Genomic DNA, 27995 nt, shown 5'->3' on the forward strand with positions numbered 1-27995 from the left:
ACTGATTGGCTTGTCGTGCGGCTGATGCAGAGTTGTATAAATAAATAGTGGGGATGGGAATGACATGACGCGATGGCACGTGAAGGGGTAGTCTGTTATCGACACAAGGTACGGAGTACTCCAGGGCTGGCTACAACTCCGCGCAGGTCAGGCAATTGGTCATGGACTAGTATTGATGGTACATCTGCTGCAAGGAATGAATATGAATCCCGATCCCAAATAGATCCGACGAATGCCGTCCCAAAACGAACCCTACACCCAACCTCCTAAAGCATCCATCCCGGGAGCGCCATGTGAAATGCTATAACAAGTATGAGATTAGCACCAGTCAATCCTTCCTCGGCACAGACCCATCCTAGAGATCGATCCTATCCCAGTACTCCCCATTCTTTCTCTTCCAAATGTACCTTCCAGACTTCTAGTCCTTCTTCCCTTGCCCGCCAAAGCCCCCGAGCAGACCATCCTTTTCACCTGTTTGTAAAAATCCGGAGGGCGAGCCATAGCCCCTCCTCCTCATCTTATTCTTCCCGACTACGGAGCCGACCAGCAGAGCCGCGACTACCATGGCGAGCGCCAACCAAGGGTGCGCAGAGCAGAAATGACGCATGTTGAAGAACCAGCGCGAGAAGGTGCCCGTGGTAGACTTCGCGGAGATCTTGGGGGGTGAGGAGATGACTTTGGGAATGGTTTCCAATATGTAGGTGCGCGAGACGCGGATAGGCTCGCCGTTGATCGTCGTGTCCCAGAAGCGTTTATTCTGTGTTGGTGTCAAATCCTGTTGCCAGGTTCGCTGTCTGCCAGGAATTGTGAGACTTACATCCTCATCATTGATAATGGCCCTCTCCCCATCGACCTTCACATCCACGCCATACGTGCTCTTAACCCACCGCTCCCAAAACACGCCGTCGACCCAAGCAAACCCAACGCTCTTGCGATCCAGCTCGTCCATGTCGATCCGGATGTTCTTCGCGTTCATCACAGCCCTTTCGTCGCCCTTGTCCTCTGCTTCCTCGATGCGCAACTGCTTTGCATCACGCAATTCCTGGCGCTCCAGCTGGAACATCTGCGTCTGCTTGTCGATCCACTCAAGCGCCGCGTTTTTCAGCTCGCGCTTAGCGTTTGCGAATTCTTCCTTGCGCTCTCGGTTCAGGACGGCTAGGACGACATACTTGCCGTCCATGATGTCGCGGGCGTTGGTGGCTGTCAATTCGGGGACGATCGGCAGCCAAACGGACTTCATCCATGTCAGCACTTTCTTGACATCGCGCGTATCCTTGGGAGCCAAGGGAGCATAATAAGACGGTTTACCGTCCCTTGAAACCATGATGCGCGGCCAGGTGGAGATCTTGAACCGCTTGAACATAGCTGGGTCCTTGCTCTTCACCAACTTGGCCTTGTCAATTAAGCTGAGCGTGAGGCGATCCAGAGCCATGAAATCCTCAGTGGTTGTGGCATGGTCGTAGAAGAAGACGAAAATGACTTCTTCCGTCTCTTCGAGCTTCTCAAATGCAGCCAAGTCAACATCAGGCACGCCCGAGCCTATATCGACCACCTTTTCTGCATGAGCGATGAGGTCGCCGACGCCTCGCAGCCCATTGTATTCGGCACGTTCGCCACCGCGGAAGAATAGAAGGGTCGGGTAGCCTCTAACACCCGCGTCCCTGCACAACCTCTTCTCCGCATCGCAATTAACCTCTCCAATGTTGAGCTTGCCGCGCATCTCGCGGGCCATGGCCGCCCAGTTGGGTTGCATGGCCTGGCAGTGATGGCACCACGGAGCATAGAACTTGATGAACCATGGCTCCAGGGCATCGGTTACCCTCTTTTGGAAAGTCTCGGCGGTAAGGGGCTCCGAGATACCTGAAGGGTTCATGTTCGCCTTAGCCTTCTCGGGCTCCTTCACGTTTGGTGGCGTGGATTCGGTGACCTCAGACGCTTCGCTCGCCGGGGCTGACGTAACTGGGGTTTCTTCCTTTGCGCCTTCCTTCTCCTTGACTTCTTCTTCGGTTTCCGGGCCAGTCTCTACTGAATTAGCTCCCACCTTGGGTAGCTTCGGCCCTCCCTTTACGCGCGAGCCCGGCCTCACAGACTCTAGGATCTCCTCGACCCATTGGCTCAGGTCCGCAAGCCCCTGTGCCCCCTTTACCCTCTTTATCTCTTTGCCGTCCTTGAACTGTATAATGGACGGGTAGCCTCGGACATTGTGGGCTTCACAGGCATCTCTAAACGCTACGCAGTCGACCTTCGCAAACTTGAAATCATAGTATCGTGTGAATGTGTTTAAGGAATCGCGCTCGCTTTGGTCTTTCGATTGTATCGGCTTCGATGTGTAGTAAAATTCGTACAGCGTCTGCCAAGTAGGTATGAAAGCTACGCAGTGAGGACACTTCGGTGAGAAGAACTCGACCAGCCTAGGATAGGTCTTAGAGCGGCCACGCATTGGAGATTGAGGGTGGTCTTACCAGTTCCCCTTGCTTAGATCTTCCTCAATGTGGATGGAGTCCAACTCCTTCATGGGGGGCACTGTTTGGCCATTAAATACCGTGTCTGGTACTACCTCGTCCCAGTCCTCTGCTGTTTTGGCTGGCGCTGCATCACCAGCCAGGACGGTTGCGAGTGTCGCCAGCGACAGGAGGGAATAGAGTAAGGAGCGCATGGTGAAAGGGATGAGGCGTGGAAGCAAAAACCGGATTTGGAGAATACTACGGCAGAATAAGCCCCAGCTCTTCCGTCCTTCGAGTTGGTCGTAGGGGTCCTGGGTGGTAGTTATTGTTGTAGATCTCACATTGTCGGCTTGCGACGCCCGAGAACAGATCCCCTATTTAGTCGGGGAGGGGATGAGGTGAGATGGAGCGGGCGAGCAGGGGGGCCGCGGCTTGGCATGGGCACCTTCTTGAACCTCGCGAAGCTCTCTCATCATCATCGATATTATAATCAAGACCCAATTCTCCGCCTTGGGCATCCGCACACCGCAAGCATGAGGGCGGCTTCCAGGCTTCTTGCTGCCGTCAAGGAGCAATATCTCGAGGCCGGCGCGCCGACGGGCCTCACTGGCCTTCTCACACATCCCACACCACGATCCACCCTCCTGTACCTCTACAGCTCGACGCTAGACAAGCTGCAGAAGATTCCCGAGAACTCTGTGTACCGGCAAGCCACGGAAGCGCTCACCAAGCACCGTCTCGCCATCATTGAGGCCGCAAAGCCCAAGGGGCTCGAGGAATGGCAACAGCAAGTGCAATATCAAATTTCGGAGCATCCCAAGGCGTTTGAGGTTGTTTCCACCTCGGCTGGGCAGCATGTGCGGCTCAAGAAGACCAAGAGGATAGTGGACTTCCGATCGGTCAAGGCAGAGTGGAATGGAGAGGAGCCGATCACGCTGAAAGAGGGCATTCAGACGGTGAAGGCGCGGAAGCATCTGTTTGCGAAGGTTGCTGGTGGAAAGGATTACAATCCTGCGGATGAGATCCATGAGGTCAAGCTGCCTTTGGAGCCGCAGCTTACGGCTGAGCAGTATGTGTTTTTCGCGTGCCGTGTGGTACATACTTGCTAAGTGTTGATAGAATATCTGAAGTGGAGAGCCAGATCGGTGCTGGCCTTATCGAGGAGGTCATCCAGGTTGCCGAAGGCGAACACAAGCTCGTGGATGTGATGATTGAGAACAAGGTGTAAGTTTTGTCCGCCCTGGTCACGACATGCTTGAATGGACATCATCTAACAAGTTGCAGCTGGGAGGCGCTTGAGGAGCAGGCACCAGAAGGTCAATGGACATACTTTGAGCGCGGCGGCCATACCAAGACCGGATCGCCGTAAAGTCGATGCAAGAACAAATGTATATATCGAAGAGTCGAGATGTTCGAATACAGAGGCTGCAGCATGAGTTCTCCTCAGTCATAAGACCGGATAAGATCAATAAGTGACGATGCCATGGGTATCTACAATGGCGTCCGAAATGAGCTTCACTCAATGTACGCTTCGCTTCGGGTTTCCTCCAACCTGGGCATTCATGCACACGACAACACATGTTGTGTTCTCTGGGTACCCAAAATCTACCCGCATGCTTGCTTAAAGCAATGGAGTACGATGATGCTTACCCCGTATTAGGTGATTCCCAAGCACTTCTTCTCAGGGTGTGATAAGATTTGATGGAACATACTCCACCATTTCTTCGACAAACCAGCTTCTGGCCGTGATAATCAAGCGGCGCCAAGTATCATCAAATTTCCGAAGTCCTTGACGCAGCAGCTAGAATGTTCCCAGATGTTCAGTCCAACGACGGGATCAGTTGTAAATCTATCGCGCCACAGTTATGCATTTCATGTCAAAAGCCAGCCCAGCACACAACCGCTCGAAGCACTCAGGGGCAGAAATCCCGAGGACTAATCTCCAATAACTTCCCAAGCCCTACAACTACATGACCGAAACCAGTTATACTTCAGAAAATTGCAAAAATTGCCTCTATGAATACTAACTATACCGACGCCGTACACGGCGCAGTGTCTGTTTTGGGTAGCCGACGGACAGGGCGCGGAGAAGCCTTTATACACGAGAGCACTCCATTATTGCCGCATGATAAAGTCCTCATCGACTTTCTGCTTATCAATCAACATCATTGGCTGTGCAAGTCTTACAGAGTAGATGTGCTAGAGTCGCTTCTCGAATTCTTCAAAAACTGTCTCCGCGGTGTAGCCTGAACGTACCTAGTCCTCAACCGACAGCAACATCTAAAAGCCAGTGTGTAGGGTTTCAGACCTAGAATTATTTTTTCTGGTTTTATCTTCAACACCTGCGTAAGCTCGTGGCTTCCTTCAATTAGCTGCTTAGTCTCCCGAATGTGGTGCGGCACCGAAACACTGTGCTCTCAAGCCTATTTTCTAGAGGGAAAAATCTGTAGGTACTAGCACAGCCTCCCCTTGATTGTACAAGCATGTTCAAAGTCAGAAGAAGACGTCTTTGATGCCCCTGGATGTATCACAATCCATAAAACCTGGACAGATAACTCATAACAGTGACACCGCCAAGATTACTAAGAAAATCGACTGTAAGAGTTAGGCGTCATATACTTGAATTGCACGAGAATCGCAGACAAACAAACTTCTGATTGCGAACTACATTCGCTGGGAATGTCCTTGATAATGGGAAGCAGAGACTGCAGACTCTCCTGGCGTCTACTCGGCTGAGTAAGAATATTAATTATGTTGCATCAAGAGATCGCCTTTGTTATCATAGTAATCATCGTTGCTATTAACACCTTTTTGCTCGTACATAGCTGCAGCATTTAGGTTGATTGGTAAGAGGTGTCATATTTGACCTAAAACGCTCTAATTTGTTTGCTCTTTTGACTTCTTGTACATTCAAATTGTACGTAGAAGCGCCTGAGCGTCCCAGCAGCTTCCCCGCTACTTATACGGCACAGCAACGCAACCACCTGCAACAACTAAACGTAATACGTAGCCACTACCAACTCATTCAAACATTTCTAAATGTGGTCACCCATGGTCAAGGCTATCAAAACCGAATACAACAGTATTCACATTACGCCTCGAACAAGTCCTCCCAGTGGCATGGCCTCGAGATCAAATATTCCCCCTCGGAGCGCCTTCGAGGACAAACACGGTCGAAATCAGTCTCTCAAAAGCCCTTGTCTAGGCAAACACCGCGCCTACAACCTCCGCATCTCCCACCGCACCTCCCTAAACCAAGACACCATCACCCTCCACGGATGGCCCTCGCGAGGGGGCGTCATCGTGCTAGAAAGCGCGACGCCTCCTGACTTTGACTTCCTGCATCTCGACCCCCTCGACCCTCCTTTACGACGGGACGCCGACCGAGATGCCGAAGACGCATTCTGCCAGGCCTTGCTGCGTCTGGGGGCCACGTGGTGGGACAGCGAGGCCCGGCGCGACTTCGTGGGGAAGCTTGAATATTCCGACGACGAAGCACTTGACGCGGTAGAGGCGGACGAGGGGCTGGAGCCGACGCGGTTGGAGCGCGGATGGGTGCGGGTTGCGTGGCCCTCGCACACGCCTGGAGCACTATGCGTGCTTGCGTGTGAGAAGGTGATTCTGGGGCGGAAGGGGGACGAGAAGCTGAGGCCGGAGCACTATGGTCTCGTGTCGCTGGCGCGTACTATGGATGAACGATGCACCGTGTTGCAGCGCCTCGGGGGGACTATGTATGACAGCATAGAGGACTACCAGGGTCCGACTTTCCTAAAGGCGTGGGAGGAGAACCACCAAGGGGAAAGGGGTCCGTTGGTGAAGCAGGAGTTTATCGATCCGAGCAGCTATGGCGGTCATCCAGATGATGCTCTAGGTAAGTTTCATTAGTATACCAAAGTCATGTACTTGTCGCGGCGAGCAATGGGCAGTGAGGGACGAGAGAAGGATGATCCAACAAGATCAGAAAGCTGAAGAAAAGACTCAGACAGGAGACTAGAATGGTCCCAATTGGCCATTGTGTGTTATCTAAATACAAGCCGTGTAGCGCCTGTTGGAGGGTATGGTGTGGTGTTGTGCGTCTTAACATGTAGTAGTGGGACAATTCTCCTGCTCTGAGAGTCTGTTCTTGTCAGATTTCAATAACAATAGTCCACATGATAGGGCCTCATGGATGGTTGAGGTTGAACAGAGCTCCGACGGACGGCAGGCCGGCTTAACCGAACTGGGCGCCGCGGCACTGAGTTTGGTAAGCCGATGCCAAGAAGGGTCAGTTTTGGAAATCGGCGTCAGTATTCGGGCGCGAGGGCAGAGAAAAGTTGTTGCAACAACAGGAGGGCCCGCCGAGTTCAGCGTCGCCTCTACTCGGTAGGAGGTGTGATGAAGACGGTGGGCTATATGGGGGCCTTGATCGGGGGAATGATGATGGAGAGCGGGAGGCTCTTTTACTTGCAGCTTGCCCAGGTGAGGAACCGAGGCGGGATGTCACATGGTTGCGGCTCTCATCGGACCATCCCGAGGTCGGGAATAAAAAATGACGCACGGGCGCTGCAAGCCACATCCGGACTCAGCCACTCATCCCATCCCAAGGCCCAAACAAGCATGTGGGAAAGGGCGCCGCCTCCGTCTGTCCGGACTCCGCTCTGCCTTATCGATAACTGGGCCGTTTTTCTCACATCCGACTGATGAACCGCCAGGGGTTGCACGGGTAGCTATGTATGGAGAAGCGCCTCGTTTCTACACAGTATCAAAGGAAGTACATAGTATACTTGGTAATAATTGGCAATAATTAACCTTTCAAACGCAGTCCTCTGGTTGCATCATCAGCCTCTCGCCAATTGAATTGCGCCAGATTGGTTATCGAGGAGTGAGTTACAGTAACTCGAACGTGGAAAGCCGCAGTGTTGAAGTCCTTCTGTGCCCAGGCACTCGACACCAGAACGCGAGTCGAAAAGATGGGCAATAGTGCCGTGTGCCGACGTCATGCGCATCCAACAGTATAACGGACGTGGATTCTTGTGGCGAGATAATTACTCCGTACACAGTATTGTACTATGTCTTCGGATGGGATACGCCAATGCAATACCGTCCAGAGCTCACCGCCTTGGAGCCATCACACATTCCTGCTTCTTCTCCGTACTGCGTTGTATCTACTGTGTACTCCGTACTGTTAGAATCACATCGACGTCCACAAGCTTGTTTCCCTCGTGGTCGGCCAAAGGTCGGCGAGTGCGCGAGTGGGCGAGTGCCGCGGGGGGACCAGCAAGCAAAGAGCTGGCAAGCGGAATCGGCGGCGACAGGCCACCAGCAACGACGTCAAAAATTTTTCATCAACCGCCAAAGCAAATCCAGACGAGCGAGCCCCCCAGCCCAAGCCCAAAACCGCGTGTTATTCTTTCTTCACTACTGTGGTACAGTCCTGTATTGCTTCGCCCAACTCTTCTGTACGCTTCCATCTCCTTCAACCCCCACGCAACGACATCAATCGATAATCATCCGACATCGACAACTCTTCTCCCATCCATCTTACAAGTAATCTGCCTTCCCTCGGCTGAGGCTGACAACAAAGTGGGTCATTGCAGATCTTGCCGACCTCCTCCTCCCACCTCCCTGGGCCGCCGCCGTTTTTTCTTTGCAACCCTCACAAACCTCCATCGGATTCTTCCAACGTCGTCTCTGCACCCACCACCACCAACCTCTTCCGCCCGCCGGCAGAGCACGTCAATCTCGGCGAAACCACCTCGCCTCCACACCATTGTCGCCCCATTGATCTTGCACGGCGGCCAATTGTGCGCAGACTGACGCTTCCCATTCCCCCCCGGCCACCACCCGCGCCTCAAAGCTCGGTACCTGTCTTCCTTCCCGCTTCGAGGACCCGCCGGATCCACCAAACCCTTCGCATGCTCCATCCCCCCCTCATCACTACTCGACCACACTTCACCTCTCCTCTCCACCGACCCGTTTCTCTTCGACGCGACCCGCCCGACCCATTGGTCGCTTTCCCCTCCCACTCCGCTTCTCCATCCCTCCCTATCATGGACAATCGTACAAATCCATCTGTAGCTCCTCCCCAGCAGCAAGACCCCCAGGCTGGGGCCCGTTCAAGAACCGGTTCCAAAACCCCTCCGCAGAACCACCAGACCGCTCAATACCAGACTCAGTCCCACGTCCAGAATCCTTCCATATACCCCTCGCCCCATTACAATGGTACCCATCAGTATACCAACGCGTCACAACCGTTCCATGGCATCTCCGGGTATGGAACAGGTCAACATCAGCAGCAGCAGCAACAACAACAACAACAGCATGGCAACGCGCTGCCTGAGAGGCTACCCCCGTTGACGGACAATTTCCCACCATTCCCCGCAAACAACAGCATCAATTGTAATCTCCAGGCCCTGCCTCTTCACGCCTCCTCGTCCTCTACGCCAGCAAACCACCCAGCCATAGCCCCTGTGCCAACTCGACCGCATTTTTCAATGTACACGACTGCGAGTTACCCACCTCCCATGACGACCACGGCTCAGGCGAATGGGCAGTATACGAACTCCGCCTCTTATATCATGGGCTCCCGCCCTCTACACTCCAATCCCGTGTACGCGGCAGCACCTTTCACCACGTTACCTGACCAGGAGCCCGTTCATGTTGTGGGACAGCAGGGCCGCCGGGGCGTGCTTCCTACCATGAATGGCCGTCCCCAACCGACCCCAAGGGCACCCATCAACGTCACCAAGAACGCCGAGGGGAAGTATGATTGCCCGCATTGTACAAAGTCGTACCAACACCTCAAGCATCTGAAGAGGCACACGTTGCGCCGTAAGTTAGCCCCCGCTCGTTCTCTCTGCGCTTGCTAATCTCCCTGCAGACACTGGCGAGCGGCCATATTCATGTGCTCTATGTTTGGACACCTTCTCGCGTAGTGATATACTCAAACGCCACTTCAACAAGTGCTCCGTACGACGAGGTAATCCAGACAACGTCACCCACTTGCAATATGCACAGGCTCATCTGCGCAAACCCCAACGGCCTACCAACGGCGCCGGGAACCCGTACATGGCGACGGCAACTACGTCTGGGCCCTTCACCGACGCGCAATATATGACAACCGTGGGCCACATGGCTCCCTTGACCCATGACGGGAACAACTTTGCCGACTCCACTGACGGCACCATGACTGCCCCCCAATCATTATCGGCAAGGAGCTCGCGCTCCAACAGCCTATTCCAGCCTGGCCCTGGCGCTAAAGACAACAGGAGGTCCTTCCCTGGCTTCCCCCTCACTAACGGCAGCGGTGTCCGGCCTGGAGTAGCTCTGGGAAATCACCCCCTTTCTAACGACGTGAGTCCGTTTGCGACGCCAGGCAATGCGGCTTCGGGCGGAGGTACGTTTGGATACGATTCCGCCAGCATAAATCAACCAGATTTGAGCCAGTCCGCCGTTCCCCCGGCCTCAGAGTCCCTTCCCGCCTTTTCCCGTGTCGACGCTGGCCCCACGTTCGCCGACCGGGTCAACCAGTGGCCATTCGGAGCGGATCATCAGAGCAACGGATCGAATCACCAAAGCGCCATCCGCCAGACCAACGGTGCCCAGCAAGCCAATGGACTGCGGACGAATGAGTTCGACCTTTCCCGCAATATGCAGAATGGGCTGGCCAACGGCGTCACCGCCGCAGCTGGCTCCGTTGCCACCATGGACGGGGTTTCTGCTGTGATCTAGATTCACCCTGAATGGGCATGGTATTTCCGACAACCGGTTCAAATGGGTTCGACTTCGACTCTCTGGGTTTAGCTTTGGCTTTCCGCTTTTGTCTTCAGCTTTAGTCCTCCACGCAAGCCAGTGAACACTCGGCATCTCCGCACCTTCTTCCGCCATTCGCCCGTTTGCCTGCGCGGCCACTTTCCACCCCTCTCTCCAATGGTATCATGGCGCTCGGTTTCATACATTTGGCGAGTTTCGGAGACCTGACGCATTTCGAGGAGTTTGAGAGTTTATGCATTTTACACACACACACACACACATCACGGCTGAGTTTGTCGCAATCGCTTTGGCTTACCTGTAGAACAAGTCTCTCTTCGGAACCAGATCTCACATACGGGGTTCGATCTCGTTTTCGGCATCCGCTCGATCTCCTAGGAACATTCCCTGAGGGTCCACCGTAGCACTGGGAGAAATCTGCTGCTGTCCTTCCTTCGTCTTCCTCATCAAAGTCGCCTTGTTGGACTGGTGCCATCTACTTTCCCTTTGTACACCAGCATTCTCTAGATAACTTCCTTCCTCACGGATTGCATGTTTCGGCGTCAAAAAAAGAGAAGGAGAGGAATTCCATGTTTACGGCTGGCTGTAACACGACTCACAACGACGCACACATAGACACAACGGCGGGCGGGGTTTCTAGCATGCTTGTCAATCAATTTAGAAAATGAAGAGGGTACGTCACCCTGGAATGAGGAAAAACTAAGGTATAGACGTTGGGTTTATGGAGCGATGGAACAGTAGATAGTGACATGGTACTGTTCAAAGCAATGCAGGTTGGCTTCTTAATCAGGGTATCCCATCATTTGCCTTCGACTCGCTGTCGAAGTTTGATGGTCAAGGACGTGGAGGTTGTGATGGACGACGCATTATTGAGTGAGAAAAGCCATGGCGCATTTTTCGCCCGCTATATTCCCTGCAAAGGAAGAGGTATGTAGATGGCTCGGGGAAGCGATTTGATGTGTTTCGGGCCATAGATGTACCGCTGAATCCTCGTACCTACTCGCGCCGTTTGTCATACATATTCTCCAGGCTGGATGATAGTAGTAGAGGCTATGCAACAAGAAACACTAGAGCGAAACCACCTGACTGCATCTGCACACACGCGCCAATGGGCACGAAGTTCTCCAGAAACGGTGAATTCATATCCTTTTCAACAAAGGCTCGCAAAGCCGATAACCGCCCCATGAAAATCAAAGCCGCTGCCCCTATCCACAGCACTCGGTCGAATGATCTAAGTCAACGAGCCGGACGAAGGGAGCGGAGGGAGATGAGCAGAATCAGGAGATCCGCCAGTCTCAGGCGCTTCCCACAAAAGACGAACAACGCCGTCCGTCCCACGGAAATGATGCAAGACACCAAAACAAACACACCCTCCGTATGCCAGGTGGACGCGTCCAAGGAAAATCTGTAGACCTGAGCTCATCCGTCCGATCATAGCCTCATATCGCATAAATTGTATGCCCGCGTTCGTTCTGGTACCAGCCTCTAGCAGGTACGCAGTAGGCAGACGCAGTTCAAGGCCTCAACCCGAGGCGGTTGAGTAACCTGGAGCGCCCCGTCTTGTTCTTCCTCCTGCACTGCACACGCTCTTCCCAGTCCGTCATCTGCAGAAACATGAATTCCCAGCTCCTCGTCTCCATCCGAGTTGCCTCCTCCTCCCTCAGGCACATCTCCCGATAGATCCTCTGAGCTCGAGCTCGGCGAGCGGCCTCCTCGCCTACCAGGTACGGGTCCTCGAGCGGGTTCGGGGGAGCGGGGGAGCTTGCGGCGGCAAGAGGGTATGTGTTGAGGGAAGACGATGACGCATTGGGCGAGCCACCATGCCTGGAAGACGGACGTGCATTGCCTGCGCCGTTCTGGGAGATGGAAGCAACAGCAGGGTTCGCATTAGCTCTGCTGCTTGCAGCTTGACTGGCGCGCCGTCGAGCCACTGCTTCATATTGCCTACTGTTGTTTGGGCTAGTTGTACTCCACGCGTTCACGGGCAAGTTGCGCATGTTCACTTCGGAGACTGAGCCCGGTGCGCGCGACTGGAAGCCGGGAGCATAGCGGGCAGGGGGGAGGCCTCGCGTCTGCTGGTTCGCAGAGCGAGGTGGGAGGAGTGATGTCGGGGTTGAGACGTCGTGGCTGGGTCGGCGTGAGGTGTACGTCGGCGTCTCGGACACGTACGAAGGAGCTGCGCTACGGATAGACAGGGCGTCCGGATCGTGACGCGTGTACAATGGCAGAGGCTCCACCCACGGCGTCTGGTGGATGTTGCAAGTCATGCCGACGCCTGACGGTGAGGAGCAGAAGTGTCGAAGGATGTACAAAGGCTATGTGGCGCAGCCCGACAGAAGCTAGAAGCACGAGGGGAATGAGGGAATATGGCAGAGGCGGAGGGAGGCTGTGTAGCGTTCAAATATCCACAGGTGCGGGTCCAGGCCTGCGAGATAGGAATAATGGGAACGCTGGGGTTGCACCCGGGCTGCACAAGTGGCACGACTACGATTGCTGGTGTCGTGTGCCGTGGTTCTCGCGACTTGTGAATAGGGCGGGGCATGCGGGGTTGGGCGGCGCCGACCGTAGATAGCTGTACTTGGTAAGAGCTCCAGCTGTGTCTGTGGAAGTCTAGTTCGTTCGTTCAACGGCAGGCAAAACGGCGTGTCGTTCACCCAGCCATCTCTGGTGTGAGAACCGGCCCTATGCCCTTCGTCATTAGCAAGTTCACAGCAGGCCCATGAACAGCTGCTAAAGGTAGCAGTTGGCGGGGAGCAGAGGCACACGTGTGCCAAGGGGGGCTGGGAACCCAGCACTGCGGGGCCACATCCCATGGCATCAATCTAGTCGTGCCTGACGGAAGATGCTGCCGACAACCGGAAACGCGAAGGGAGGCCGGCTTTACGAGGAAACTTCCATGAGGCCGAAATCCTGAGATCCCGAGCATTTTCAAACCGGATCCACACAAGCTCACCCAGTCGGCTCCAAGCAGGACAGCGGCTGGTTCGGGTGAGAATGCGTCTTGGGAGTTCAGAGCGGAGACTGCGTTGTAGCGATTCGGAATCCATTTTCAGTTGCCGTCGTCGTGTCTTACGGCGTCGCTATCTCAAGTGTAGTCGCCCTCTGCTATCTCAATCTTCCTTCCCAACGCCTCCCGCGCCTGCCGAAGCATCTCGTCCATCTGCGAGCTCATTCGGTGTAGGCGCGCCTCGTCTTCAAGCTGCTCGCGACGTCTCTGGTTGATTAGGCGCTGCGTCTCTGCTGGCAACGGGCTCTGCTTGCTGCTTTTACTATCCTTGAACATGGCGGGCGAACCGTAGCTTTGGCGATTGTACGACCTCGGTGTGCTGCTGGGCTGGGAGAAGGCCGGACGCGCCCCGTGGTTTGCCTGCCTGGCAAGTGTGGACCGTCGAGATACAGGGATGAGTGAAGGCCGCCTCGAGGGTGTCTGTAGCTCATGTGTTCTGGACACAGGTCTGGGTATCCGCGACGGTGATTGGGTATGGCTGGGCAGTCGCCGTTCGGATAGTCGAGGCGTCGAAGGTCGCGATTCCACGTCTCCATTTGCGTCTACCATCACCCAGTTGTCCGCTGTTCGCAGTCTTTTGGCCATTCTTGGGCGCTCACTGTCCAGAGACTCCAACGAAAGCACGCCGTAGTTGTCTTCGGGATAGTTTGCTGGTACCATGGTATGAGGCCGCACTGGTGTGGACAACTCCTGCTCGTGCGCTGATTCCCTGATTCCCTCTCTCACCACCTCTTCTTCCGGTCCAAATGTGTACGCCTGCCCGCCTCCTGCCTGAAAACCACGAAACGGGCGAGAGCAGAACTGGATAAGACTGCCTGCAACTCCCCCTACGAGATTGTAGATCTGATTGAGGACCCACGCTTTCGCGGTTGGGGTGGAATCCATGTCGTCAGGTGAATGCTGGTCTCGCGGCCGGGCAGAGGGGATCGAAGGTGTCCACAGTTGGCGATGTTTTTCAAGTTGGAAGTAATCGTCGTAATCCCCGGCGTGTCCAGCGCACCGATCTGTTGGCTCCATACCTCCTGCAAGCTGGTATCGATCGTTGGCGAGCGGAGGTGGACTTCGTATATCAGAGCAGCGAGATATCGAAGGAGTGCTATTCGCCAACACATCTGCACCGGCGCTGCAAAACATCGATGAGCTCGTCGTCATGGGGCTGTTCGGGGGACGATACAGCTTCCCGGTCTCGTGAACGCCAAAGTTGGTCACATGGCGAACAACAGTTGTTGGACCCATGGGTGAGCGAGGTAGAGGAGAGTGGATTTCGATTTCAGATAATGGACCTGGACGCTCTTTGGCGAACAAACCAGGCATGCTGAGCGATCGGCGCGTTGCGATCACCGCTGCCGGAGAGGCTGTCTGGGGCTGACGGAACCAGAAGCTCGTGGGAGGGAGAGACACGGCGGCACGAGAGCTGAACCTTAGAATTCGCAAAGCGCGGAAACAGTGAGTTCGTATAGCTGTGAGTTGCCCGGGAGAGTCGAGAATCTGGTGTTTGTGGCGGGGAAGCTTATTGAAGGCAGTGTGGAGAAGTGGAAACAAACATGGGGAAACTACCGCCAAGCGTCATTGAGACTAAACCGGGCCTCACGTGACGTCTCTCACTCCCCGACCCATCCATGGGTATGAACGACTTTGGAAAGGAGGATGTTAACTCCATGGTAGATCGAGGTCGACCGAATGCCCTTTTCTAGATATCCTTACCAAAAGATGTCACTAATGGTGAATCCTCATCATCAGCTCTCGTGAATTCCACGTCGATATTCAATCCGAAGTTCAGTTTGTAAAGACATCGTTCCTGAACATCCCAGGTCCATGCTACGAATCGAGGTGTTCTCAAGAACCATTGGGGCTCGTGGAGCTAAGAAGGTACGAGGTGAGCCGTTGGCTAGGTCTGAGGACTTTGCTTGGGAAATGCGACATTTTACACATGAAGTACATGAAGAAGGAAAACGGATGACAATATAACATTGAGCCTCTACCTACAACAAGGCGAAGTGGGGTATCGCAGAAGGAGTTTCGCCAAGCCAAAAATTCCAGTCCCAGGACCAAGTCTAAGCCCTCGCGATCCATCCATTATGAACGAAAAAATCGAACAATTGTCCGGCTTTGTTGACGTCGATTTTGCAAAGTTCTCTAGCAGTCTTCTTCTTAAGAGCGCCACCATGGTCGATGGCTTCTTGCAAGAGTTTGTGCTTGATAGCCAAGTAGGACTTTGGCATGATACGCAGGATGCTGCAGACCTCGCGCTCCTCGGGGGTCAGTAGCTGAAGATCGGGTACAGCTTCCTTGCCGAACTTCAGTGGGACGGTATTTGGCAGCGGCCGTGTGGTGAACTTCGTCTTGGTAAATTGTGGTGCCAGCACTCCGTTAACTCCATTGACCCCGTTGGCAGGTCTCTCAGGCGGTGGTGTTGAAAGCCCGCCGTTCTTCAACCGCTCGGGCAACTCAGAGGCAACCAGTAGTGATGCGCCCGAAGGAGCTTCTGCAGGTGGCGTAGGCTTTCCGAGTCTGTTGGAGGCCAGACGGTCGAATTGTCCCACTTGAGGACCGCGAGACTGCCGCAGCTGCTTTTCCTGTTCATACTTCTCACCCGCCTTCAGTGTATCGACCTGATTCGCCCGCCACTCCTGCAGTTGTGCGATGGCTTGCCTCAATTGGTGCTCGTATGCCAAGCCATCACAGAATTTGGTGAAGTCATCGTGCTTCATCATCCTGGCAAAGGGTTTGGCCTTGTTGAGGAGATCCTTCTCTTCCTTCGTCCTCTTCTTGTCGGCGAGGGCGTTCTTCCGATATTCCAAGAGTCTGTGCTCAAAGATGATTCGTTTACGTTCGACTCTCGCATCCAACTTGGAATTGTATATGTCCATGATAGTCATCTTCAGCTCCATCTCCGGTTCCATTTCGCCCGTCCGCGGGTTGATGCCGTCTCCCGGCTCAAACTGCATATGCTGGACCGCTTCCTCGGCATCGTTGAAGTACTCTGTCTCAAACTCCAAACGTCCAGGCATATAGCCTTGAACCTCGTGACACGCAGGCACACTGGCCGTAGGCTTCTGTTTAGGGGTAGCCGGTGGAGCATTCTTGGCAGCCTCCTTGCGCTCTTCTATTCTCCTCTTCTTACGAGCCTGGAATTCATCGCGCGGTATCCGCTCGCTGAGCTCCTTGTCTTCTGGGCTACAATGTTCTGGCAGGGGAAACCGGGAACTATTCACATATGTGTCGATATAGTGATCTCGTACTTCGTCTTTCGTCCTGTAACCACCGATGTGATCGGCAATATCGGCCCATGAACCAAGGCCGTAAATCTCAGCCCCTTCAAGGAGCGCCAGCTCTTCATCAGCACCCCAATCTTCCTTGAAAATAGGTATTGAATGTTGTTCTATAACTTGATAGGCGTGGGTTGCCGGATCGTGATCGCGAGCAGTTTTGGCCTCGGAGAAGCAGGACACGCACAGGTCAAAATCATTGCAGGCAGAGTCGGCGCAACGTATACGGACCTGCACATGTCAGTACTAGGAGTGAGTCGGAGGGGATACAGGCCTTCAGGCTCTCGTTCTGGGAACTCGTAACTTACGGTCGCAGTGACATCTGAAGAGCATACATCACAGATGTATTTCACCCCTCCTTCGGTTCCCCGGGACGTCGTCTTCTTCTTGATAAGGCCCATAGCGGATGGTGGTGATAGTTTCTAGATGGGCATGTCGGTTCGCTGGTGCGGAGAATCCGGGCCTGGCAGGTGGGCAAAAAGTGTTGACACGTCTGTCAACACTAGGCTGGAGATGGGTCTCGTTATTAGTACAGTACAAGTCGACTATTATTGATTCACGCTCGATGCTTGTCAACAAGCTGCCGGTGGTCCCGCGGATGTGCCTTGTTGGAGGAGGGCAGCGGCGCACCCGTTGGCGTTGCCCCAGCTTCAGGCGCGTTCTGGCTTGGCAACCGCACAAACCGCGACCCGGCCGACGCCTCCACCACCTACCCGACCCTCTCTCCGCCCGGGCTCACCGTATTTACTTCCCTCGTACGTCCCTACAATCCCCCTACACACACAAACATCCCACTTACCACCACAGAATCTGTTCTCGTTGCTCTCCAATCTCTTGCATTGTTATTCCTTGGGCATCCTGCCAGTCTCTAGAACGTCGCATCGTTCGTGCGGCTCGCTGCATCTATCTCGACTTCGCATCTCCTCCCCCGCTGCAACCACCGCCCGCTGGGGAGCGCCCCCAACGAGTCCCCCACCATCGCCCTCTGCCCCTGCACTCTGCACTGCAGCGCCCTCCCTTGAGGTCGCCCGTAGTGTACAATCATCGCCATGTCGTGGAAGCTCACCAAGAGTCTGTAACCTTCTCACACACTCTCGCTCTGCCAGGGGTAGTGCTGACTTTCGCAGAGCTAAAGGAGACGCATCTTGCGCCCCTCGCCAATACCTTCAGCCGGTCCTCGTCCACTTCGACCATTACAGGCGACGCAGCCACACCCAAACCCTCTGTCTCTAGCTCTGCGAGCAGTACTACTCTCGCAGACTCAAACGATCCCAATGGCATTGGTGCGTCGGGTCGGCTTGTCGAGTTGAGGAGAACTGCTGACACAAGCCGCAGCGGCGTCACAGGCAATCCCTCCCGCCCCACCGCTCAGGCCTGGTGTCCTCATAGTCACTCTCCATGAGGGAAAGGGGTTCTCGCTCCCACCGGGGGCTGAACAGGCCTTCTCCTCGAGTCATCACCAGGGTTCGCTCTCGGCAGGAGGCGGCTTTTCAGTTGCGGGTTCCATGCGGCCCAACTCCTCACGCAATGCAGTTCCTGGCTCATATTCCTCCAACAGACCGCAATCGGCAGCGGGCAGCATCAATGCCGTGCCGTCAAACCATGGCCGTTACTCCTCTCGATACCTGCCCTACGCCCTGGTTGACTTCGATAAACAACAAGTCTTCATCAACGCCGTGTCGGGCAGCCCCGAGAATCCAGTCTGGGCGGGGACGAACACGCAGTACAAATTTGACGTGTCCAGGATCACTCACTTGAGCATCTCACTCTACATCCGCAATCCCAACTCGCCGCCCAACTCCGGTAGAAGCGAGGATATCTTCATCGGAACCTGTAAAGTCAACCCTCGGTTCGAGGAGACTCCAGAGCAAGCCGAAGCCAAGGCGAGCAAGAAGGATAAAGAGAAAGCCATATCGGCCGGTCAGGTTGGCACCGAGTGGATTGACGTTGGATACGGTACTGGCTCCATCAAAGTCGGTGTCCACTTTGTCGAGAACCGCAATGATCGATTGACCATCGACGACTTTGAGTTGCTCAAGGTCGTCGGAAAAGGTAGCTTTGGCAAGGTTATGCAGGTCATGTACGTCTCCCCGCCCCAGCACGACGTCGCCAAGCTAACGATCGTAGGAAAAAGGATACGCGCCGGATCTACGCCCTCAAGACCATACGCAAGGCTCACATCATCTCTCGTTCAGAAGTTGCTCATACCCTTGCGGAGCGATCGGTTCTGGCCCAAATCAACAATCCATTCATAGTACCCCTGAAGTTCTCGTTCCAATCTCCCGAGAAGCTCTACCTCGTCCTGGCCTTTGTCAATGGAGGGGAGCTGTTCCATCATCTTCAGAAGGAGCAGCGATTCGATATCAACCGCGCTCGTTTCTACACTGCGGAGCTCCTTTGTGCGCTGGAGTGTCTACATGGGTTCAACGTCATCTACCGCGATCTCAAGCCCGAGAACATCCTTCTGGATTACACAGGACACATTGCGCTCTGCGACTTCGGTCTGTGTAAGCTCGACATGAAGGATGAGGATAGGACAAATAGTATGTCTAAAACGCCGGCGAATCGCGACCTTTACTGACTCTGTATCAGCTTTCTGTGGAACGCCAGAGTATCTTGCCCCTGAACTGCTTACGGGAGGTGGTTACACGAAGGCAGTGGATTGGTGGACTCTCGGAGTGCTTCTCTACGAGATGTTGACCGGTCTGCCCCCATTCTACGACGAACAGACGAACGAGATGTATAGGAAGATTCTCAACGAGCCCTTGCACTTCCCAGGTCCCGAGATCGTACCAGTGGCGGCGCGTGATCTCCTGACACGCTTGCTTGATCGTGATCCCGCCAAGCGCTTGGGTGCGAAAGGTGCAGCTGAGATCAAGGCCCACTATTTCTTCCACAGCATCGACTGGCGGAAGCTTCTGGAGCGCAAATATGAGCCCAGCTTCAAGCCGAACGTGGTATGTGGACAATATGACTGCTTTGTGGGATGCGGCTTGCTGACACTCGCCTAGGTGGATGCCCTGGATACGGCTAACTTCGATCGTGAGTTCACGTCCGAGGCGCCTGCGGACTCGTACGTGGACGGACCCACGCTTTCCCAGACCATGCAGGACCAGTTTGCCGGCTGGTCGTACAACCGGCCGGTAGCTGGTCTTGGTGATGCTGGAGGCTCGGTGAAGGATCCGTCCTTCGGAAGTATCAGCGAACGATGAGACGCAAGGAGGCAAATGGCGACGTCAATCGAAGTAGCAGTGGCCGCGCTCAGGAATGATTGCGACTAGTTTTGTTCATGCATGCGGAAAGGTTTGCGCTCCATACTCACACATTCCAGCCATAGCGAGGTGGGCTAGGCGGAAGTTTTGACGGGTTCTGGGTATATGGGTTCCGCTGCGATTCTCGTCGGGTCTTGTGCTGAGCACTTGGCGGACCCGGCGTCTATGGCAGCATTTGTGTTACCTAGTCTTGCAATACAGACGATACGATACCATATGGTCTGCAGCGCGCTCTCAAGCATGGACTCCTTCACAAGGCGCGGACGGTGGACAAGCTGTACTGTGTATGTTTATATTCCTCGCAGGCGAGAAAAAGCATACTCTGGTACGGTACTCATGGTAAATTGAACCGTCGGAGTACCCGACTAGGCTTAGCGCGGGATGAGCAAAAGCTGCCCCACGTTTGTCGCGGTCGAGACGTCAGAGAGGGATGAATGGTTGAATGATGCGTGCCCCGCCAAGGGCGCCTCCTGCCACCACTTCTGCCACAACATCCCCCCGCGGAAACGCATTCAAACCTTTCCCATCTCCCCAATTGCTTCGTGAAATTTCAATTCTCTCTTTTCTCCGCTGACCGCTAGTTACTTCTCAATTATTTGTATGTCTCGCCCCGCTGGTCCCTGCACTTCACCCGCTGCCCAACTGACCTCCTTCCGTAGCTCAGCGTAAACAACACCACGACAACAACATGCCCGGTTTCTCGCAGGCGTCGGACCTTTCCGCGTGGAGTGCTCTTCAGGATCACCATCAGAAGCTTGGGAAGGATATTATCCTGAAAGAGTACTTCCAGAAGGACCCTCAGCGGTTCCAGAAGTTCTCCCGCACCTTCCACAATGACGCCGACAACACCGATATCCTCTTTGACTTCTCCAAGAACTTCATTACCGAAGAGACTCTGAAGCTACTCGTTGAGCTTGCAAAAGAGGCGAACCTCGAACAGCTCCGTGATCAGATGTTCGCGGGCGAGAAGATCAACTTCACCGAGAACCGCGCCGTCTACCACGTCGCTCTCCGCAATGTTTCCAATCAACGCATGCAGGTTGACGGAAAGAGCGTGGTCGAGGGTGTCAACGAGGTGCTGCAGCATATGAAGGAGTTCAGCGAGCAGGTCCGAAGTGGCGAGTGGAAGGGCTATACCGGAAAGCGGATAAACACCATCATCAACATTGGCATTGGCGGCTCTGACCTGTAGGTGTTCAGCATTTGGCTGGTGTCACATTCTTCGAGCTTGAGCTGACCTGGAACAGCGGACCAGTCATGGTCACAGAAGCTCTCAAGGCTTATGCAGACCGCAACCTGAAGATGCATTTCGTCTCCAACATTGATGGCACCCACATTGCCGAGGCTCTGCGGGACTCCAACCCCGAGACCACCCTCTTCCTCATTGCGTCCAAGACTTTCACCACTGCTGAGACCACGACCAATGCCAACACGGCAAAGTCGTGGTTCCTGAAGAGCGCAAAGCAGGAGGACATTGCGAAGCACTTTGTTGCTCTCTCGACAAACGAGGAGGAGGTTACCAAGTTTGGCATCGATAAGAAGAACATGTTCGGATTCTCTGACTGGGTTGGCGGCCGTTATAGCGTGTGGAGCGCGATTGGGTTGAGTGTGGCTCTCTACATCGGCTATGACAACTTCCACCAATTCCTCGCCGGTGCTCATGCCATGGACAAGCACTTCAAGGAGACACCGCTTGAGCAGAACATCCCCGTGCTTGGTGGCCTTTTGAGCGTTTGGTACTCCGACTTCTTCGGTGCTCAGACGCATCTTGTCTCCCCGTAAGCTGAAGTTGGCAAGCCTATAGACCTATCACTGACTCTTCTCAGTTTCGACCAATATCTCCACAGGTTCCCTGCCTACCTCCAGCAATTGTCCATGGAGTCCAACGGCAAGGCCATTACCCGCAGCGGAGATTATGTCAAATATACCACTGGTCCGATATTGTTTGGTGAGCCTGCCACGAACGCCCAACATTCGTTCTACCAGCTTCTCCACCAGGGAACGAAACTCATTCCCACTGATTTCATTCTGGCTGCCCAGAGCCACAATCCGGTCGAGAACAACAAGCATCAGAAGTGAGTACGTCATGCTTTTGTGTAACATTTTCGCTGATCCGCATAGGATGCTTGCATCCAACTTCTTCGCGCAGGCGGAGGCACTGATGGTTGGCAAGACACCAGAGCAGGTGAAGGCAGAGGGCGCCCCGGAGAACCTTGTGGCGCACAAAACGTTCCTTGGTAACAGACCGACCACGTCCATTCTTGCGGATAAGATCACGCCGGCCACGCTCGGTGCCTTGATTGTCTACTATGAGCACCTCACGTTCACCGAGGGTGCCGTGTGGAACATCAACAGCTTCGACCAGTGGGGCGTCGAATTGGGCAAGGTCTTGGCCAAGAAGATCCTGGCTGAGCTTGACGAGGCCGGCGAGTCCACCTCCCATGATGCCAGCACCAGCGGCCTTATCAACGCCTTCAAGAAGAAGGCGCAATTGTAGATGGGTCTCCAACCCATCTCAAATACCTTATGACTGATGGCAGCGACGTGGTATGTCAGGAAACACGTTAGGAAACAAAAGAACCTGTTTATGAAGGGAGATCTGAACGAAAGACTTCCAATCTATTTAGCCCTTCTCCCAGCTTAGAGAAAGTGACATGTGCAGTGAAGCAAGTCGCCCCCTTCCAGAGAGTTAACATTTGAAGGAACATGAACATGTGGTCCGAGCGTTCAGTCCGTCTTACATAACCCCAGATATATGATTTGGGCCGAATTCACTACGTCAAGGAAACGCCAGATTCTCACGCAATGTCGACGCATTGTTGAGGTATCTCTCTTCTGCTTCATTGTATTCGCTTTCATGGCGCCGCGAGCCTCGTCAACATGGCTTCTGCTGTTAGCGCTTTATTCATTCTGGGTTTCTCTGGCCCACGCGCTCTCCGGTCAGGAACCCCTCAAAGCCGCGACTGTGGATGGGTATAAGTTTGGTGAAAGTATACCAGTGACATGTTTGAATAGGTCCATGTTAGTTTTCGGGCTTCTAGAACTGGCATATAGCTAACGCGAAAGCTGTCCAGAGAAACGGGTGAACATGTACGCTGATAGCTACCGCGTGCTCTCAAGCTCCGTGGAACGTTTAAAGTTGACATTGGCGGCAGATTATGGACGTGAATGGCCAGCTGCAGTATGTACCATTTCCGGTATGCAGTGAAACAGGACGACCGCTGGAGCTGTTCTTCGGCGTGGAGAAAGGTACACAAGACCTGCTCCCTGGCTCCCCCTCCGTCTCTTCAAAACGTCTAACCTCCCCCACAGAGCTTAATTGCACCCTAACGTCCATCCCGGACCCTCTCTTCCACCTCCTCGAATTCTACATTCACAACGACGCCCCGCTAACCTGCCGCATTCCCTCGCGTCCCCTTCCCGCCTCGCCAACAACCGCCTACAAAGTCTCCGACCAATCCACCCAAGAAGGCGCTATAGGGAGCCAATCCACCCTCTACACACCCCTCATCATTGCGATTTCAGGGACTCTCCAACTTTCGCACTTACACGTCGGCAACTACCTCAACCTGCTCGTCCACGCGGCCCCAAAGTCCATAAGCCCGGGCACCATCGACGCCGCAGCCGCCTACAGCATTTCCAGCCACGCACGCAACACGCGCGTCACCATCGGCGACGACCTCCCCCTGCAATTCTCCGTCCGCTGGTATCCGAGCACCACGTTACCGCCAGGGTGGTCCGGGTATGGCGGGCACGTGTATACGAGTACGTTGATTTATTGCATTTTGTCGGCGGGGGCGAGTGCGGCCGTTTGCGTGGCGTATTTTAGGGGAGTGGAGTTGCCGAGGCGGTTGAGGAGGTATGCGAGGGATAAGATTGGGGGAGGAGTGGGAGCGGGAAGGTTTGGCGGTGGCTATGGGCTGCCAACTTCAAATGGGAACGGGTCTGGGTATGGAGGGTATGGGTATGGCGTGGGTGGCTATGGGTATGGTGTTGGGAAGAAGGACTAGACCAGAGGGTGATGTCCGCTGTTGGATGGGGATTAGGAGCATGGGTTGATTCTGGGATATCTGGTAGGAACCCAAGTCTGCATTATTGCATGGCGAAGCATGGCAAAACGTGGATGTTGATTCATGCGCAACCAGGAACAGCAGCGGCACGAACGTGCGGCGATTCGTATTGTACAATGCAATTTACAAATCTACACCCTGACCATTTTCTGTGCAGACAGACCTGTTCCACTACCTTGACCGATTGAATTACCAACCCTTCATCGTCAGCTCAGAAACCCGCTTACACGTTGCATCAAACTCCCTCTTGAACCTCGCCCTCCACCTCTCACTCTTAAGCCTCTTCCTCTTCAACCCAGGCCGCTCATGGAATCGCTGTTTGTTAAAGTCTTGCTTGACCCTATTCCTCGCCACCAATTGCCCCAGCATGCTCAATCCCCGCACAATATCTCTCCCACGGCTCGGATCCAACTCTATCGTGCGTCCCGTCGTGGCGTTCAAACGAGGGTATACGATATCCTTGTCCGACACGGTGGGCACTGCTGCAGCAGACAGATCAGACGGTTGCAGGGGAAACGCATCCGGGGTGTTCATCTCGGCCCAATTGGTCCGCAACTGAGGACGCAGGTTGGGGTTCGGGCGCGAGAAGTTTGCGCCGAAGGGCCCGCGGCCGCGCGTCGCTGGAGAAGAAGCCGTGCGTGCGGCAGCGGCCGCGGCGCCGAATTCGTCGGACGAGGAGATTGGGCGGGTGCGGCCGATGCCGGAATTGGCGAAGAGGGCGTCGATGGCGGCGGAGGCGGCAGAAGGGTGCGACTGCGCTTGTTTGCGGTTGGGGGCAGCCTGACTTGAGGAGGGGAAGAGGTCGGAGATGGCACGGGAGAGGTCGTCTTTTGAGGGTGTGGGAGAAGAAGTCGCGGTTTGGGAGGGACGAGGTTGTTCGGTGGATGGGTTTTGGTGTTGAGGCCTCGGGGCCTGAGGGTTTCTGGCCGAGTTCTGCGCTGCGTTGGTACTGGCGGAGGTGCTGAAGTTGATACCTCGTTGAAGTCGAGGAGCACTTTGCGAAGCGCATCTCCAAACCGGACGTGACGATTGAGGAAGGATGAGGCTTCGCAGCGGTGGGGGGCGGAGAAGGACCTCCCCTAGCTGTCGAGAGCCCATCGTGTTGCTGGCTCTCAGGATGTTTGGCACCGGAGGAGCGTCCTGACGGCTTTCGATGGGCGAGGGAGGTTGGTTGCGAGAAGTGATCACGTGAGATATGCATGAATTTCGCCGGTTGATCTTCGGGGGATCCCGCAAGGGAACTACACTAATTCTACAGGAAGCCACCTGCCGTCCTCTCAGTTTACAGCTCTGTCTCCAGTCGCGATACACTTCTTCTCAACCACATCTGGAATCCCATTACTAGGACACTGCGGAGTGAAGTTTCAACCATGTATAATTACGGAGGTAAGACACGCTTCTAGGCCTCTCCAACATGACCTTCTAACAGATGCAGCTCCCGGGTACAACCCGCCGCCGGGTTATGGAGCTCCTCCGCCTGGGATGGGCCCACCGCCAGGAATGGGTACGTATCGGATCTCCTCTCGAAAGTTGAGTCAATGTCTCAGAGGCCATCGCTAACTGATGACCAGTGCCTCCCGGCGCCGCACCACCTGGTATATCCCCATCGCCCACTCCAGCGCAACCCCCGGCTCTTGGCGGGCCTCGAAATCTTCCCCCAAATTGGCAACCACCTGCGAACATGCCGAATATCAACTTCAATGCGCCAGTCATCAGGCTGGGCACTTCGGATAGACCTCGCATGGGCATGGAAGGCGGAGGTGGGCGTAGAGACGGTGGAGCAATGCCTTCGCGTCGAGGCCTGGGAATGGATTCTATGATGCGGGACGCCGATGGCCCTAGAGGCAGAGACACGCAGCAGATCATTCCTCCCACGCGCGAGGAGATTGCGCGGACTATCTTTGTCGGAAACATACCGCCTGGCGTCGGCGGTGATGAAGGGATGGAGCGTATCCTCGCCAGTGCCGGAGGCCTGGTCCGTTGGATAAGAGCCACGGATGCAAACAACAAGCCGCAAACGTTTGGTTTTGCCGAGTACGAAGATGCACAGGGTCTGGAAACGGCGGCGGAGATCTTCAAGAACGTGGAAGTGCCGACCAAGCGTCAGGAACCGGGAGTGAAGAAGGAGGGAGAGGAGGTTGAGATTGAGAAGACGAAGTTGTTGGTCATGGTCGATGATGCCTCGATTAAATATGCTGAGGAGTGGAAAGCCCGTCGAAATGAGGATGAGAGCATAGCACAGTTCCGCATTGATCAGGCGAGACAGACGCTTGAGGGCGTGCTGGCGAGTCTTTTCCATCCACCACGTCCTCTTCCTGTGGATCACATGGAAGACGTCAAAATGCAGGACGTGCCTGCACACGACACAGAGGGCGTGGAAATCGTCAATATCGCCTTTTCTGCCGAGGACGAGCTTGCGGATATCCCTCCTGAGATGCGCGAAATCGTAGCAGCCGAGATTGCTGCTTTTCGCGACCGATCAAACCGCCGCGACCAGGAACGACTACGTAGGGAAGAAGAGCTCGAGGCGGAAGAGCGCCGCCGAAGTGGCAGGCGTGCCTCGCCTCCACCGTTGGCTCCTACTGGACCGGGCGGGGCAAACGGTGCTAATGGAGTACCTCTAGGACCCAGAGCTGATCGCGGTGTCCAAGGAGCCCCCAGCGGACCGAAAGGCTCTCAATTCCCTCGAGATTACCAGGCGGGAGTAAACTTCATCAACGGCGGTGCGTTGAATAACGGTACTTACATCAACCGTGAAGACGACGATGACCCGGCTAGCGATGAAGAATTGGAGCGCCGTCGTCGGAAGGCCAAGCAAGACGAGCTGGACGATCTTTACAGGAAGAAATTGAGCCAATGGATGAAACATGAGAACAGGAATGCCACATCTTTGGAGCGAACCTCTGACCGCATGAAGAACGAAGAGGCGGAGAAACAGAAGGCACGTGATTCTCAAGCCAGGTTTCTCGAGGAATTTGATGATGACGACGAGGCTTCGAAGAAGCACCTCCTCTACTGTAAGGATCACAGCCAATATCTGCGCGAGCGTGAGAAGACGAGGGAGCGGGAAGCCAGAGATGATGCCCAAGATCGAGCACAGGAGCAGCGAGAGATCGCCGCCACCCAGAAGAAGGCAGAAGTTGCTCGCGGTCTGGCCGACTCGTTCCTGGAGCAGCAGGCCGAGGAGCTGGCAAGAGCACCTCGTCAAGCCGAACCCTTCAAGCTTTCGCTCGGAGCAGCAGCGAAGAAGATCGAAGCGGCTGCTGCACCACGCCGCACCGTCGCCGAGGTTGAAGACATGCTCGAAGACGAAGAGATGGTGGAAACTCCCACGACCAAAAAGCGTACTCTTGTTCCCATCAGCTTCGATCCTTCAGTTCGTGCCAATCTTACCGCGGAGGAGATTGTCGAAGCGCAGCAACAGCTCGCAAGGGAGATTCCAAGCGACAAGGAGGGCTTGTGGGCGTGGAAGGTCTCATGGGAGCATCTGCCTGCTAAGAGCATCGACACAGACATTAGGAGGTGGGCGGAGAAGAAGGTGTTGGACATCATGGGTATCCAGGAAGATTTGCTGGTTGACGCTATCGTGGATCATCTTAAGAACAAGGGTGAACCGCAGGAGTTGGTGGATAACCTGGAAGTGGTAAGTCCTCTGATGTCGATGCTTTACGGATCATTGTGCTAATATGAGACAGGCCCTGGACGAGGAAGCAGAAGGATTAGTTAAGAAGCTTTGGCGTATGGTTATTTACTACAGTGAGCAGGAGAAACGAGGTATCAAATAAGCGGGAAGAGGGAAAGGCTCCGGGTCCTATCGGTCGACCAATATCACCCCTTTAGATCCAGCGTGGAGAACCCGGTTCATGCTTCTTCTCGTTTGGGCTTGACCTTGGTTGTCCCATTAGCAGGGGGGTATGAAACGGAATGTATACCATGATACTGGTGCTTTATCCACAGGCTTTTGAGCACAAGCGTAAGGAAATATAAGTACGGTGGGCTTCCATGGTGGCTTCCTTCGCAGTCATGCCACTGTGTCTTGATAGGTTGGATCCTTTGTTAAGATGACCGAGATGGCTTCAAAGACATTTCATATGCCGGCTTCCAAGTCTTCCGCGTTTGTTAAGCTATCTTTTTAGTTTTCCGGTGCTACAGTCCATCTATCTCCCTTTCCCTTGCCTCCTTCA

The 27995-nt window shown here is 54.6% G+C and overlaps 13 protein-coding genes across 13 annotated transcripts; 7 read left to right on the top strand and 6 right to left on the bottom strand.

The window, feature by feature from the left end:
* Positions 1–146: 146 nt before the first annotated feature.
* On the bottom strand, positions 147–2819 carry EI97DRAFT_434009 (thioredoxin-domain-containing protein). Its single transcript, XM_033798513.1, has 3 exons — positions 2463–2819; positions 818–2411; positions 147–757 (listed from the first exon to the last, which is right to left on the bottom strand). The coding sequence occupies exons 1-3, from the start codon at positions 2654–2656 to the stop codon at positions 419–421; spliced, it is 2127 nt and encodes a 708-aa protein (XP_033653138.1). The 5' UTR covers positions 2657–2819; the 3' UTR covers positions 147–418.
* A 158-nt stretch (positions 2820–2977) lies between these two features.
* EI97DRAFT_459075 (NADH-ubiquinone oxidoreductase 29.9 kd subunit precursor) lies at positions 2978–3813 on the top strand (the record flags this gene model as incomplete). Its single annotated transcript, XM_033800965.1, has 3 exons — positions 2978–3513; positions 3564–3668; positions 3729–3813. 3 exons carry the CDS (start codon positions 2978–2980, stop codon positions 3811–3813), a joined length of 726 nt encoding a protein of 241 aa, XP_033653139.1.
* Positions 3814–5244: 1431 nt separating this feature from the next.
* On the top strand, positions 5245–6525 carry EI97DRAFT_434011 (uncharacterized protein). The gene has a single exon (XM_033798514.1). The coding sequence runs from the start codon at positions 5484–5486 to the stop codon at positions 6327–6329; it is 846 nt and encodes a 281-aa protein (XP_033653140.1). The 5' UTR covers positions 5245–5483; the 3' UTR covers positions 6330–6525.
* A 1631-nt stretch (positions 6526–8156) lies between these two features.
* Positions 8157–10204, top strand: EI97DRAFT_65143 (uncharacterized protein). Its single transcript, XM_033802990.1, has 2 exons — positions 8157–9254; positions 9304–10204. Exons 1-2 carry the CDS (start codon positions 8339–8341, stop codon positions 10152–10154), a joined length of 1767 nt encoding a protein of 588 aa, XP_033653141.1. The 5' UTR covers positions 8157–8338; the 3' UTR covers positions 10155–10204.
* A 1451-nt stretch (positions 10205–11655) lies between these two features.
* EI97DRAFT_65261 (uncharacterized protein) lies at positions 11656–12869 on the bottom strand. The gene has a single exon (XM_033802991.1). It carries the CDS (start codon positions 12458–12460, stop codon positions 11708–11710), a length of 753 nt encoding a protein of 250 aa, XP_033653142.1. The 5' UTR covers positions 12461–12869; the 3' UTR covers positions 11656–11707.
* EI97DRAFT_65125 (uncharacterized protein) lies at positions 12653–13199 on the bottom strand. Its single transcript, XM_033802989.1, has one exon. It carries the CDS (start codon positions 13117–13119, stop codon positions 12844–12846), a length of 276 nt encoding a protein of 91 aa, XP_033653143.1. The 5' UTR covers positions 13120–13199; the 3' UTR covers positions 12653–12843.
* EI97DRAFT_434014 (uncharacterized protein) lies at positions 12835–14414 on the bottom strand. Its single transcript, XM_033798515.1, has one exon. It carries the CDS (start codon positions 14350–14352, stop codon positions 13279–13281), a length of 1074 nt encoding a protein of 357 aa, XP_033653144.1. The 5' UTR covers positions 14353–14414; the 3' UTR covers positions 12835–13278.
* A 578-nt stretch (positions 14415–14992) lies between these two features.
* EI97DRAFT_434016 (transcriptional adapter 2) lies at positions 14993–17077 on the bottom strand. Its single transcript, XM_033798516.1, has 2 exons — positions 16778–17077; positions 14993–16700 (listed from the first exon to the last, which is right to left on the bottom strand). Exons 1-2 carry the CDS (start codon positions 16868–16870, stop codon positions 15255–15257), a joined length of 1539 nt encoding a protein of 512 aa, XP_033653145.1. The 5' UTR covers positions 16871–17077; the 3' UTR covers positions 14993–15254.
* A 129-nt stretch (positions 17078–17206) lies between these two features.
* On the top strand, positions 17207–20022 carry EI97DRAFT_434017 (serine/threonine-protein kinase YPK2/YKR2). Its single transcript, XM_033798517.1, has 6 exons — positions 17207–17540; positions 17597–17752; positions 17805–18549; positions 18597–19012; positions 19062–19426; positions 19481–20022. Exons 1-6 carry the CDS (start codon positions 17519–17521, stop codon positions 19679–19681), a joined length of 1905 nt encoding a protein of 634 aa, XP_033653146.1. The 5' UTR covers positions 17207–17518; the 3' UTR covers positions 19682–20022.
* A 239-nt stretch (positions 20023–20261) lies between these two features.
* EI97DRAFT_434018 (Phosphoglucose isomerase) lies at positions 20262–22280 on the top strand. Its single transcript, XM_033798518.1, has 5 exons — positions 20262–20339; positions 20401–20929; positions 20989–21519; positions 21568–21816; positions 21863–22280. Exons 2-5 carry the CDS (start codon positions 20430–20432, stop codon positions 22236–22238), a joined length of 1656 nt encoding a protein of 551 aa, XP_033653147.1. The 5' UTR covers positions 20262–20339; positions 20401–20429; the 3' UTR covers positions 22239–22280.
* A 244-nt stretch (positions 22281–22524) lies between these two features.
* EI97DRAFT_467776 (uncharacterized protein) lies at positions 22525–23955 on the top strand. Its single transcript, XM_033801620.1, has 4 exons — positions 22525–22762; positions 22816–22831; positions 22897–22990; positions 23054–23955. The coding sequence occupies exons 1-4, from the start codon at positions 22599–22601 to the stop codon at positions 23749–23751; spliced, it is 972 nt and encodes a 323-aa protein (XP_033653148.1). The 5' UTR covers positions 22525–22598; the 3' UTR covers positions 23752–23955.
* EI97DRAFT_434020 (uncharacterized protein) lies at positions 23876–24971 on the bottom strand. The gene has a single exon (XM_033798519.1). It carries the CDS (start codon positions 24907–24909, stop codon positions 24001–24003), a length of 909 nt encoding a protein of 302 aa, XP_033653149.1. The 5' UTR covers positions 24910–24971; the 3' UTR covers positions 23876–24000.
* Positions 24972–25057: 86 nt separating this feature from the next.
* Positions 25058–27981, top strand: EI97DRAFT_419935 (uncharacterized protein). The gene is made up of 4 exons (XM_033797010.1): positions 25058–25197; positions 25247–25315; positions 25383–27454; positions 27507–27981. The coding sequence occupies exons 1-4, from the start codon at positions 25182–25184 to the stop codon at positions 27594–27596; spliced, it is 2247 nt and encodes a 748-aa protein (XP_033653150.1). The 5' UTR covers positions 25058–25181; the 3' UTR covers positions 27597–27981.
* The last annotated feature ends 14 nt before the right edge of the window (positions 27982–27995 follow it).

Source organism: Westerdykella ornata (assembly GCF_010094085.1).
Source record: "Westerdykella ornata strain CBS 379.55 unplaced genomic scaffold EI97scaffold_13, whole genome shotgun sequence".
In the NCBI taxonomy this organism is placed as follows: Eukaryota; Fungi; Ascomycota; class Dothideomycetes; order Pleosporales; family Sporormiaceae; genus Westerdykella; species Westerdykella ornata.